The sequence below is a fragment of the Urtica dioica genome, chromosome 7, assembly GCF_054948205.1.
Source record: "Urtica dioica subsp. dioica isolate 48M chromosome 7, U.dioica_male_clone48M_v1_H2, whole genome shotgun sequence".
Classification (NCBI taxonomy): domain Eukaryota; kingdom Viridiplantae; phylum Streptophyta; class Magnoliopsida; order Rosales; family Urticaceae; genus Urtica; species Urtica dioica.
Genome location: NC_142762.1, coordinates 41,087,579 through 41,100,859, shown reverse-complemented (window position 1 = coordinate 41,100,859; position 13,281 = coordinate 41,087,579). Strand labels below are relative to the sequence as shown.

Genomic DNA, 13,281 nt, shown 5'->3' with positions numbered 1-13,281 from the left:
TCCACTCAAATACCATCAAATAAACAACATATATTCATGCTTTAACCTGTTAAGAAGTTAGGAAATACAGATTCGATAAAAAAAAGTCAAATTTGTGCAACACAAGATATGTCTGAAATGATATTCAAAAGCTCAAAATTATAAGATATTAATTTTAAAATCATCGAAATGTGTATAGCTATTACGAAATTAAAAGTTCAAAATGTTTGACATTAATGCTAAAATCTTCGAAGTTCCAGATCAAAAATTCGATGTTCTAGATCGAAACTTTGAAGTTTTTTTTTTTTCTGAAACTTCGAAGATAACCAAGACACAGCTACAGAAGATGACAGATGAAGAATGAGAGTCGTTATGTAGTTATGTCTATTCTTTTTGCAAAAAATACAATATAGACATTTCAAACATGAATGATAGGTTCATAACTCTGGTTGATCGCGGCTCAACGCTGAACAACTTACAAACATGCGTCACTTCCAATTTGATATATTTTATGTCGTTATCGATATGCAACTTCAATAGCTAATTGACCGTTTTACCGAGGTAAACACGAAATTGCTTAATTGTATAGATTATTTATGCCCACATGATTCTTTCTATTATTTTGATAAAAAAAAAGATTGATATGTCTTGCTAAGCAGTATCTCGAGGAATTTTCTCCAATGGACCTTTTGAAACTCGATGATCAACTTGGAATTAAAATTTGTGAGGTTCGCTCGAGCACAAATTTTGCACAACTAGAGGGTATTAGCGATCTTGCCAAGAAAATGGTGCATTCTCGGAAAATATAACTCGGGTGGAGCTATTAATCGTTATGTACAAAGCTTTTTGTGTCGATAATTTGTTATATGATTTGAAACTCGAAGCTGCGTATGTATGGGTAAAGAAAACTTCCGTAGGTCGCCACAAGAAGAAGAGCAAGGGAGGAAGGCGCAAGATCAAACGTTTTTCGTTCCGAGGTGAAGTTGTTGTTCACCGCAAATGTAGTATTTGTGGAAGCAATAGACATGATAGGAAGTCGTGCACTTTTCGTGGGTAGTTGTACTTGGTTCTGTATTTTTATTGAATTTCCGAAATTTTACTTGTTTTATATATTGAATTTCAGACGTTTTAGTTATTTAATGTATTGAATTTAAGATTTTTTTAGTTGTTTCATGTATTTAATTTCAGATTTTTTAGTTGTTTCATGTATTAAATTTAAGACTTTTTAGTTGTTTCATGTATTGAATTTCAGACTTTTTAGTTGTTTCATGTATTGAATTTAAGACTTTTTACTTGTTTCATGTAGATAATTTCATAATTTTTACTTGTTTTATGTATTGAATTTCAAACTTTTTAGTTGTTTCATGTGATAAAAACTACAACAAAACTAAGAAGAGTTTGTCATCATTCCCATGTCATAAAAAACTACAACAAAGCTACGAAATTTTCATAAAATACTACAACAAAACTAAGAAGAAATTGTCATCTACAACAAAAACTACGACATGTTAATAAAAAAACTACAATAAAACTACGAAATCGTCATAAATAACTACAACGAAAACTAAAAATTGACATAACGAACTACAACAAAACTATGAAATTGTCATAAAAACCTATGCGAAACTCAAAAAGATATAAAAATAGAGGTCTCCACAAAATCAGTGCACATCTTCCTCATCATCACCATCCTCATCATCCTCTTCATCACATGGCGGCTCAAAATCATTCACCTTGAACCTAGTACCGTACCATGCGGCCTGGGGTTTAGGGGTTTCTGAAACAAAAGTTGTATGCAAACCATGATCTTCTGCCCTATTTGGACTTGGAGCTGCATCAACGATGTCTCTTTTCATAGGGTAACGCACAGTGAAATCCTCAACTTTGACGGACAAGAATTCTCTAACATAAATGCAGTCACACTAGCGTCCGAGGCCAAAATGAGGGAATGCATCGGTCTTTCAGTCCATACATACGCAACTTCAAGTTTCAAATCATATAATGAATTATCGACACAAAAAAAAACTTTATACATAATGATTAATAGCTCCGTCCGAGTTATGTTTTTCGATAGTGCACGAAGTTCGAATCGCGATTCATTAGCGTATACTCATTTTGTACCTTTGTTCACCCAAATACGGTAAAATAAGCCGCATATATTAACGTTTGAACTTGTTAATAAGTTAGAAAATATAAGTTGGATAAAATAAAGTCAAATCCGTGCAAGAGAGTATACAAGTTCGAAATGATATTCAAAATTTCAAATTATAAGATATTAAGTTTAAATGTTCGAAATGATCACAACAGTTACGATGTTAAAAGTTTGAAATTTTGAGATTAATACTAAAATATTCGAAGTTACAGATCGAGAGTTCGATTTTTTTTTTGAAAAAAATTTGATGAACACAAGATTTTTTTTCCCCAAAAAAACTCTTTTTTTATTTTTATTTTATAAAATTATAGCATATAAGTGATCGAAATTTATCCATTTTTTTTTCCTCTGAAGTGCCCAACAATATAAAAATCCCGGGAAGCTTTCTACTTGGGAAAGTTGAGTTTTGTTGAGGCTCCGTGGGGCGACAAAGACAAAGTGAGACTAGAAATGGTCGTGCGTGAGCGGGACGATAAATTTTCATGAGTCAGTGGGTAGAGAAATTTTTGTGGCTCAATGAGCATAAGAAGTGAATGAATATTGATTAATTTGAAGAAATGGGAATGGAGGAGGTAAATTGAGGTTTTAAAATTTAAGTGCATTTTGGAATTTGGACCATGCAGGGAGACAAAACTCGGAAACTCAAGGGACTGTTTGGTTTAGTATTCTAAATTTGTTTTTTGTTTTTTGTTTTTAAATTTTGTTTTCTGATTCTAGTTTTAAATTTAAAAAACAGATTTAGAATTACGTTTCATAATATTTTAAAATGTTGTTTGATTATATTTTACATTCAATTGTTTTAGTGTTTAACTTAAAATATAAGAGAGATAAAATAGAAAACATATTTTCATTGTTTTCTATTTTCTAAACAAATTTCAAAGAAAAAAAAACATAGTTCTAAATTTATTTTCCAAATAATTGGCTGCGTAGCCATCTTAAACACTAGCAATTTGATTTTAGCCAACCTTTTGTTAATTTCCCGTAAATAGCCATCTTTCTTACGTGGCAGCTTATTAATTGAATTAGTTTTACATTTTTGCCCTTACGCTATTTTAATTAGGCAGTTTTTTTTTTCAAATTTCGAATCAAATAATGAAACCGAATAGAGAAGTTTTCAAATTTAAAATATCCTGCAGATTTTGAAAGTTAATAGCCCATTTATTGTTATGTATTTGGAAATTTTAAGCGTTGATTTTAGGTAATTAGTATATATTTCCGTGGCAATTTATATGGATAAAATCTGTAAATATATTCTTCATTTATTGATATTATTTTGTCTTCCATATATTCATAATTTCCAGAATTTTCGTGCCCAAAATATTTCTAGAATTTTTTTCAGTTTATTTACTCGAATATACTGTAAATATGCTTTGTATTTACAGTGAATATACTGTACATATGCTTTGTATTTACAATGAATATACTGTAAATATGCTTTGTATTTACAATGAATATACTGTAAATATGCTTCGTATTTACAGAGAATATACTGTAAATATGCTTCGTATTTACAGAGAATATACTGTAAATATGCTTTGTATTTACAATGAATATACTGTAAATATGTTTTTTTTATTTACACGAACATACTGTAACTGTAATCCAACAACAACACTGTCACTATAATCCAACATTTATCCCAAGCCAAGCCAACCTAAACCGAAGCTTAAATAAATAAATAAAAAACTGCTCTTTGCGGAGTCCATGATTCCGATCGGGACCTTTGGACGCAGATTCTTCTCTTCTCGGAAAATTCAAACAGGGAGCACGAGAGAAAAAAAATCAGAGCCTGTGATTGAAATTCAGCCTTCAATTTTAACCAACAAAAATCAATTCAACAGCTTCAATTGATTTTAACCCGTCAGTCCAAACAGGGAGCACGAGAGAAAAAAAATCAACGACAAAGCTTAACCAAGCAAGAACGATACAATCATCATCGAAATGCATAATAAACACAAATATCAAACCCGAAATTCTAACTCACAACAAATGCACCATATCACGAGAAAGCCCCAATTTTATTACAATTCGGAACCCTAACCCTTGGGTTCAAGAGATTCACGGGAAATACCTTCTCAATTTGATGAATTCCGACGGTCCTCTTTGATTCCAGTCGAACTCCTCGTCAATCTCTTCTCGGCAACTCCCGGCGACTCTTCTCCCCGGTCCGAGCGCGCGCGGGTTTTGGGTCGCGGCGACTCTTCTCCCCGGTCCGAGCTCGCGCGGGTATTGGGTCCGCTCATGACGGGGTGTTTGGTGGTGGTTCGGTCGAGCGTTCTCTTTCTCCTCGAGCTCACATCCCGTATCTCACTCCCTTGATCTCTCTCTCTCTCTCTCGGCTATTTCTCTCTCTCTCTCTCTCGGCTCTCTTTCTTCTTTCTTCTCTCTTAATGATCTTAATTAATGATCTTAATGATGCTCCTCGATTTCCGCGAACAGTTATTATCCGAATATTTTGTTTTAAATGTTTTTATTTTCAACATGTTAATGGGCGGGAACAGTTGAGGTTATTTTGGTATTTTGATGTTGTGTAAATAAATGAGTCTAGCTATTAACCCGAAATTAACCAAATGATGGCCAAATCCAAAACCTTCTAAACTGGGAGGCTATTTAACTATATAACCCTTTATTTTCCTTTATTTTCTAAGTATTATAAACAGACATGTTTTCTAAAATTTAAAATTAGAAAACAAAAAACAAATTTAAAATCACATAACAGTCGCCTTCAAAAAAAAAAAAAAAAAAAAATCACATAACAGTCCCCAAGTTTCCCAATATCAATGTTAATATCCCATAAAAAAAAAGTTAAATATAAATACGAAAAGGATAAACTAGATCAGGGGACAAAAAAGAGGCAATTATGATTGAATCAGATTGACTGATAGGAATTATATAAGCGAACCCAAAAAAAAAACACCACAAACGAAACTTAGAAACCCTAAGAGACGAGCATTCACCACCGGAGAAGCTCTCTGCTTCGATCGCCATGGATCTTCCTCAAATGCTAAACCACCATTCCCATAACCGTTCCAGGTACGTCACTGTCACCAATCACCCCGATAACCATCCCAATTTCCCAAACCCTCCTCGTCATTCTGAAACCCTTAGAAATCATCATCATCATCATCATCAACAACAAAATCAACAACAATTTCACCACCAGAATTCCCGCCACCTCCCCCCTCCTCCTCCTCCTCCTCCTCCGCCGCCGCCGCCGTTCAAGACGCCGACGCGCCAAGGATACAATGCTGCCGAGAAGCCCCAATATTCCTATGCGAACCCTAGCCATGAACGCCCTTACGAGGAAGGCAACCGCTCGTCCAGGCCATCCTCGTCGATCATCCGCCGAAATTTCTCTCCAGCGCAGCAGCGACTGGGCTTCGACGAGCGAGAGGATCGCCGCCGCGTTGTCCTTCGGGGTCGCTCGCAAGAATTTGATCAGGAGACTCGTTCGGAGTTTTGGGAGCAGCCTAGGGTTTTGACGGACAATCCTCCAGAAGTTTCGCAGAAGTTTCGTGTGGACTTTGATTCGGGTGTTCCGCAGAAGTTTCAGCCTGGCCACAATAACTCCGCGTCGCCGTACAGGACTACCAACAGGTTGAGGCTCGAGACTGAGAGTGGTTCGTCTAGATTTAGAGTGGAGTATGGAGATTTGTTTGAACCGATGAAGCATGGAGATGAGAGGCATAAGGGTTACTATCGCCGCAGCGATTCGGTTTCGAGTTCAGGTATGTCTGTTCGTGAAGTTGAATTTGTGCCTAGGCAGAGTTTACCATCGAAGAATTCAGAATCCAGATCGGAGATTTACGATGGTAGGCATGAGGAGGAATTTGTCAGGACTGGAAGGAGAGATGTGGTGTATGGAAATCAGAGACGGATTTATGATAGGAAGGTCCTCAGAGAAGCACCTAGTTCCCCGTATAAGAGGGGAGCTTCCGAGATTGTCAATGGTGATGGGGTTCATTTTGTTTCCGTGCAACGCGAATATCCTGGTTCAGAGTCGGGAATGTATGGCCATGGAAATAGGGGAAATTTGTATCAAAATAACCAAACTCCGAGGAAGCAATATCAAAATAACCCAACTCTGAGGAGGCAATATCAAAAGAAGAGTGCTTTGCTTCGGATTCAAAAGCCATATCAGAGGAACACAGGGAATGAGAAGTTTGGGTATCACAATAATGATGATAGTTTAGCCTCAAGTTCGTTTAGGCATAGAGATCAAAATGCGTATATAGGCCGTGAGATTGATGAAGAACAGCTAGAGGGAAGTCCTGTGCACCTTGATGTCTCTTTCAAGTCCAATTTGCTTGTGGCCAAGGCTGTCGTGACACCACCACGTGCCTCAAATGATCCCGATACCGATTTCACTCCCTCGAACACCAAAGATATTAGTAAGGAATATGATTCTGACAGGGATTGTTTGAATGTGGATCTGGCTAAACCTATTGGGGGCAATACCGATTTAGGTGGTTCTGCTGAGGCTGTAAATTCTGGTAAGGAAATCGTACAGACTGAAGAAAAGGTTATATCTGTTGAAGATCTTGGTGATAGTAATTTTCCAGTTACGTTGAATGTGACCGGTCAGCTGCTTGAAAACAAGGAAGCGCAGAAGTCCCCCGTGGGTGCTGAGCAACAGAAAGACAAAGTTGGTTCTGTCAAAACGTCACTCAAGGTGGCGAAGAAGAAAAAAGTAGTGAAGAAAATAGTTAAAAAAGTGGTACGCCCTCGTCCACGTGTGGTGTTGAATTTTCAAAAAAAGAAGCTTGACGGACCTTTGCCCTCTGATGCCTGTGTTTTTCAGCCAAAAGACTCCATAACACCCATGGCTGTTGCAAGTGAAGTGAACATGCCGGGTACAGTAAAAATGATAGAAGGAACCCAATTGGGTAGTAAATCAGAGGAACATATCACCGATCTTAAGTCAAACACATACAGAACTACTGATAATAGTGGGAACAAATCGAGTACAGTTGTGGAATCCTCTGTGCAAGAAGAAGTCATACTTGACAAAGGCCCTGAGTGTGCACCAAATTCATCCCAAGGTTTGCATACAATTTCAGAAAGGAACAGGGATTTAGCCAACCCATATGTCTTAAGTTGTGCTGTTAATGCTGAACATGTGGTCAACCATATACAGCCTCACCAGATTGGAGATGCTTCGGCAGGATATAGCACGGACCGTGCTTTTTCAAATTCGGGGAACACCAAAATGTATGACAACGGTGTTGGTGTATCTTGTTCTGCCACTTCCGCGGGTACCCCCTCGATTACTATGAATGATACAACATCTTCAAAAGAGGCATGTGTTGCTGGTGAAGAAATCCTGAAGGGTATATCAAGAAGCAGTCAAAAAGGTGATTTTTTTAGTCCAACAGAAGTTGCCATGAATTTTCACAGCTCACACGGAGACGAAAATATTATATCCAGCACTTCCGCAGCTGATTGTTTCATCAAGCAACTGTCTACAGATGCTGCAATTAGTTTATCCAAAGTTGATGCCATAGAAACCTCTGCAGATACTAGTGTTTCAGTTGGAAAGAACAAAGAGGGTGCTTCTACTAGTAAAAGGAATAAAAGAGCTAGGCAGAAGAGAAAAGTTAGGAGTCAATTGGATTTTTCTAGGGAAAGTAGCAGTAATTTAGATGAAACTAATGTCTTCAAGTCTGCAACTTCTATGGATCCATTGTTGAACTTGTCTTCTCAGAATCCAAGTTGTGAACTTGCTGCTTCTACCTCGGGAAACACGGATGATGGATTACAACCGGGCAGCGACGTCCCCCCTCTATCTTCACCAAATGGTATTTCCGAGGCTAACACAGTCTCTAGGGACAATGTTGATAGTGCATTCCGTGACTCTTCTCTCCAGTGCAGCAAGAGGAGAAGAGTCTCCACCTTTGGCAATACACCTCAAGCAGAAGAAAATTCAGTAGATCGGTCTTTATGTTGTATGGAATCACCTTCAAATGACATCTTGGTACAGCACGAGATGAATATATCTGCATTTACAGCACACACCTCATGTGCTGCAGCGAACTTGGTGAGTTCTATTCCTGGGATCATAGGTTTTCATGACAACAAACTTGCTGAAGTATCTTCTACTTCTAATTGTGTTGGGAATTTTTCCGATGATAAACAGGACAAAGATGGTGTTGTCAAGGCTATAGATATGCAAGTTAGAAGGGAAGAAGAAGAAGAAGAAGAAGAAGAAGAAGAAGCAGTGGGTGTCGTTGTTTTAAGAGAGCAAGATGCAGCTTGTGACGAGACTCTGCCTCATCCGGTTCCCTTAAGTGTCAAATATCCAGATACAGTAGGAACTTCTCCGCGTTGTGTAAAGGAATCTGATAATCTTCTTCACAAGGGTGATTTTCATAATCCCTCAAATTATCTCTCAACACCCACTGATTGCAGTGAAGCCACTTCTGTTGATGAGGCGATGGATTGTGTACCCGATTTGCTAACTACAGGTTCTCCACAAACTTTGTTCAACATTTATGATGTAGATGTGTCGGTTACCACATCGGTCAGCAAAATATCAAGTGGAACCTTTTTGGACGACAAAAAATTGGAGAAGAAACCTGCAAATGATAGTGGTTCTAATATTTCTGCTAAAAACTCATTTCCCCAGTCTTCCAAAAGGCAATCAATGTCAGATTGTTTAAGTGGTGGCCAGAAAGTTGAGAGGAACACATCATTGACTTTGCTAGATTCTCAGAGTCCATTTGAAGGTCTGAATGTAAAGAGTGTTGCATATATCAGGCAAAAGAACCAGCATGGTCATACGATTGCGAAGGCATTTCCTGGCCCTTCTACTTCTCAACCTGGGACCATGAAAAAGAGAGCATTTCCAACCAATGCCAATGCCGGTGCACGAACGTGGCACAGAGCTTCCTCCACTTCACCTCTTCCTGGAACCGATCCTTGCACACGAAATGTTCCTTTGCAAAAGCAATTACCAAAAAGGGATGGTAAGTTCCAGAGCACTTCATATGTTCGGAAAGGTAATAGCCTTGTTCGAAACCCTTCCCTGTCTTCTGCTCTCTCTCAGGGTTCTGGCTTTAGACCAGTGTATCAGTTGAACTCTGTTGGTTCAGATGTATCAAAGAAGAATGTTGAAGCGGAAAATCGAGTTATTGGTAACTCACATGGTCTCATGTCTAGAGAAAGAAAGGAATCTTCTGATGAGCCTACATTGCTGGTACAAAGTGGGAAAAAATTATCCAGTGGCACTGTTTTGAGATCAGGGGATTTTATGCCTTCCGCATCAGCAGGGCCTCTTTCTAGCGGTCACGGTGATTTAAATTCAGAGACTATACTTCTGCTAGAAAATAATGACCCAGCTAAATTGGTCGAGGATTTATCTACCATTGAAATTTTGGAAAACCAAAGCCAAGTCAACAAATCTAACAACTCGGCTGTGCTAAACGAGGGAAATTTGACATCTTTAAACACGAAGAAGATAGTCTATGTGAAACGCAAATCAAATCAGTTGGTTGCAACTTCAAACTCTGTTGATCTTCCCGTTGTCAAAGCTGACAAGAGTCAGGCCCCATCATCTGATGGTTACTACAAGAGGAAAAACCAGCTGATAAGAACTTCACTAGAAAGCCACAGAAGAGAACCAGTTTTTATGTCTGATAAGTCAGGTGGTCAAATGCCTCTCAATGCTGCTTCAAGCTTGAAATTGAGTCGGAGGCGCTCACTCAAGGGTATGTGAATATAAACTTGATATTGTGTATATTTTTATTTGTTAAAGAGTGCCTGTTAATGCACGTGCAATTTTTTTATTAATCATAATGAGGGGGAAATAAATCTTATGCTTTCTCATTTTTGTTTTTGCATTTCTGGTTGTTACTACTGTCGTTAAATTTAAACTACTATATTGCAGTAATATTATCCATGATCATGAATGCTCTCTCGAGGTTCTGGTTGATGAATTTAAACTTTTTTTTTCCTTTCTGTATAGGGCTAGTGGTAATGTAGAAATATGGTAAAATACCGGTCATTATACTTTTGACATTTTTTAAAACAATGAATTGTCCTATGCGCAGTCGTTGCAAAGACATTTAAACGTTCAAGGAACTCATTAGTGTGGACAAGCGCACTCTCAAAAAAGAATAACAGTGGTCCACTAACTCACCAAAAGGTTTTTCCTCAACTATTTCCTTGGAAACGAACGGCATATTCCAGAAGTTTTATGCACAACTGGAGTTTGTTTGCTAAAAGCAGTAGTTCCATGGCAATCAGGTATTGTACCCTGCTTTTAATTTTTATTGTTGATTATTTCATCACAGTTACCTAATTGTGGTAAGAGATAGTGACAACGGTTTTTTAGTAGGAAATTGCTGGTATCAAGACAGCGGGATACAGTTTATACCAGGTCGATAAATGGATTTTCACTACGGAAATCAAAAGTTTTAAGTGTTGGTGGGTCAAGTTTAAAGTGGTCAAAATCTATTGAAAGTCACTCAAAAAAAGCTAATGAGGTTTGTGCTCACTGTGCTAAATATGTGTATTTGTCTTTTGACTCATTTTGAGGCATTTTTTTTTTTATTGTACCTTATAAATTTTATAATTTATGATTTAGGAAGCAACACTTGCTGTCGCTGCTGTAGAGAGGAAGAAGAGAGAGCAGAAAGGAGCTTCGTACCCTAGTTCCGGGTCTAAGAATAAAAATCATTCTTTGCGTAAGTTATTTGATACTGTTATTTATTCTCATTTAGCTCAGCCAATTATTTCACCTTGTTATAACTTACCCTTAACAGTTTTAACAAATTAACGTTGCAGGGGAAAGGATATTTCGTGTTGGATTATTTCGTTATAAAATGGATCCTTCAAGGCGGACACTTCAGAGAATATCAAGTGGTCAGTTTAGATTTCTGATGCAGCATATTTAATCTTCATCCTATAAATTTCTTCTTTTACCTGCGCTGATCAAGTGGGCCTCTTAAATGTGGAATGCTGAATCATCAGATTTTCCCTTATCTTCTGCTTTACACTTCTTTTTTACATATGTTGAATTGGTTGTAAAAGTGCTTCTCACGATCCATATAGATGATGAATTACCTGGTGCACCTTCTTCAAGCCTCGATAAGGATGCAAAAAGACTTTACATTCCAAGGAGATTAGTGATTGGCAATAATGAGTATGTTGTTTTCTTCTTGTTTCTTGGGTTTTCCTCATTTGCTTATAATTGTTTTGAACTTATGTATTTGAAAAATCGCAGATATGTGAGGATTGGGAATGGGAATCAGCTTGTTAGAGATCCAAAGAAACGGACCCGCATATTGGCAAACGAGAAAGTTCGCTGGAGTTTGCATGCTGCCAGACTTCGGCTGGCAAAAAAGAGGAAATATTGTCAATTTTTTACAAGATTTGGAAGGTGCAACAAGGATAGTGGAAAATGCCCTTACCTTCACGACCCGTCCAAGATTGCAGTTTGTACGAAGTTTTTGAAGGGCTTATGTTCAAATGCTAACTGCAAACTGACCCACAAGGTTTACCTTTCCCATATTCACACTAAAGATATTTGACACAGTCCTGCTCTTTGCCCCAAATTCAGATGCATTTGGTCTCTCTATGCTCTTCTCTTTTGCCTATTTTTTACATGGATACTTGTATTTGCAGGTTATTCCAGAGAGAATGCCAGATTGTTCTTACTATTTGCAAGGTTTATACGCTTTTTTTTACACTCCATTTTTCAGGTATTAGCAGATGTGGGTTCTGATATATTTTCCTGCAGGTTTGTGTACCAATCAAAGCTGTCCATACAGACATGTAAATGTGAATCCAAAAGCATCTACTTGTGACGGATTTCTTAGGGGATATTGTGCGGATGGCGATGAGGTAATTATTTGTTTCCTAATTCTGATCTACTCGATAAAAACAAAAACAAAAAAATCTATCTACTCATAAAAATTCTATCAAGCACTATATATCTATTCCTCGCACTCTCTCATCACCGCTGTAATCTTTGTTGCAAACCTGAAACTTTTTGCATAATACTGAGGCCGTTGGGTCCCGCAGCAGCTCTTGAAAGGTCGCTGGTTTAAATTACAATTTTCGGCCAGCCAGCCATTTTATAGACTGAATTTCTGTTGCCACGGCTTCATAATCATCAGCTCTTTCCCTCTCTGTGCTGGGTTATCAGTGCTAATGTTTTAGCAAGTAAAATCAGAGTCTCTGTGTTGATCTCAGTGTCGGAAGAAGCACAGCTATGTGTGCCCATCTTTTGAAGCAACAGGGACCTGCCCCAGAAGGTCAAAATGCAAGCTCCATCACCCGAGGAACAGAGTCCACGCAAAGAAAAAGAGACGCTCGAGAGAACCAAGAAACTTCACCGGGCGTTACTTTGGCTCTCCAGACCCGAATGTGGTGTCCGACAAGTGCTTTGTGCAAGAAAACAAAGACGTCTTTCTTGAAGAAGGAACATCTGCCGATTATATTGCCATGGGTGTCAGCGACGATGACACTGGAGAAAATAGTGATCCACGGACTACAAAAACGTTGTTTTGCGACAGTGATACTCCATCAGACTTGGACGATCTCGATGATCTCGCCGAGCTCATCAAACCAATTCGCTTAATGGCTGCAAAGTCAAACACTGTAGTTGCCTAGGTTGTGGCCGTCTCGAGCGCTGTACTCTTTGAGGAATTGCATACCGGAAAAGAGTCTATCAATGTCTACACAATTTAGATTACCGGCTAGAATTACCCGCTGTTTCCCATACTGAGTGCAGGTATGGGCGGCACCGCGATAATGACAGACACAAAGGTTCGCTTTCACAAAGTTATGGTTCTTCTATCAATTGTACATGGTCTGAAAAAGGTTTTTGGCAATAGGAGTTATAGCTTAGAGAGACTGAGAGAGAGATTGTGTATTATCCCTTTTGTTTTTCTCCTTTTGTATATCTTCTTTGTTACAGTTATGACGTTCCCAGCTTTATTAGGGCGTTTCAATATGATTGTACTCGGATAATTAAGGGGTAAGATTTGAATATAATTAATTTTTGTTTCCCCCATTTTCTTAATGGCTTCAGATTTGCCAGATTTCAATTCGTTTGGGGATGACAATTAAAGATGAATTCTTTGACATGAACCAACGACGCACAAAAGGTTATCAAAATGTAACGTTGGATAGTCTTTAACCGACTC

At 38.1% G+C, this 13,281-nt stretch overlaps 1 protein-coding gene across 2 annotated transcripts; it reads left to right on the top strand.

Moving 5' to 3' along the window:
• Positions 1-4,976: 4,976 nt before the first annotated feature.
• Positions 4,977-13,148, top strand: LOC149391650 (Zinc finger C-x8-C-x5-C-x3-H type family protein). Of its 2 annotated transcripts, none has more exons than XM_089620340.1 (11): positions 4,977-8,168; positions 8,268-9,837; positions 10,180-10,375; positions 10,467-10,614; positions 10,716-10,815; positions 10,916-10,990; positions 11,183-11,273; positions 11,355-11,625; positions 11,756-11,798; positions 11,871-11,974; positions 12,326-13,148. In XM_089620340.1, exons 1-11 carry the CDS (start codon positions 5,118-5,120, stop codon positions 12,743-12,745), a joined length of 6,069 nt encoding a protein of 2,022 aa, XP_089476466.1. In that variant the 5' UTR covers positions 4,977-5,117; the 3' UTR covers positions 12,746-13,148. The 2 variants fall into 2 exon arrangements, with proteins under 2 accessions (XP_089476466.1, XP_089476465.1); XM_089620339.1 differs by having other exon boundaries at positions 10,464-10,614.
• Positions 13,149-13,281: the final 133 nt, after the last annotated feature.

Bases quoted from the DNA above. Each gene is read 5' to 3' on its own strand.
- LOC149391650 (XM_089620339.1), top strand. From the start codon at position 5,118: ATGGATCTTCCTCAAATGCTAAACCACCATTCCCATAACCGTTCCAGG. The intron at 10,376-10,463 runs GTATTGTACCCT...ACGGTTTTTTAG, and splicing joins AGTAGTTCCATGGCAATCAG to TAGGAAATTGCTGGTATCAA. The intron at 11,799-11,870 runs GTTTATACGCTT...ATTTTCCTGCAG, and splicing joins TTGTTCTTACTATTTGCAAG to GTTTGTGTACCAATCAAAGC.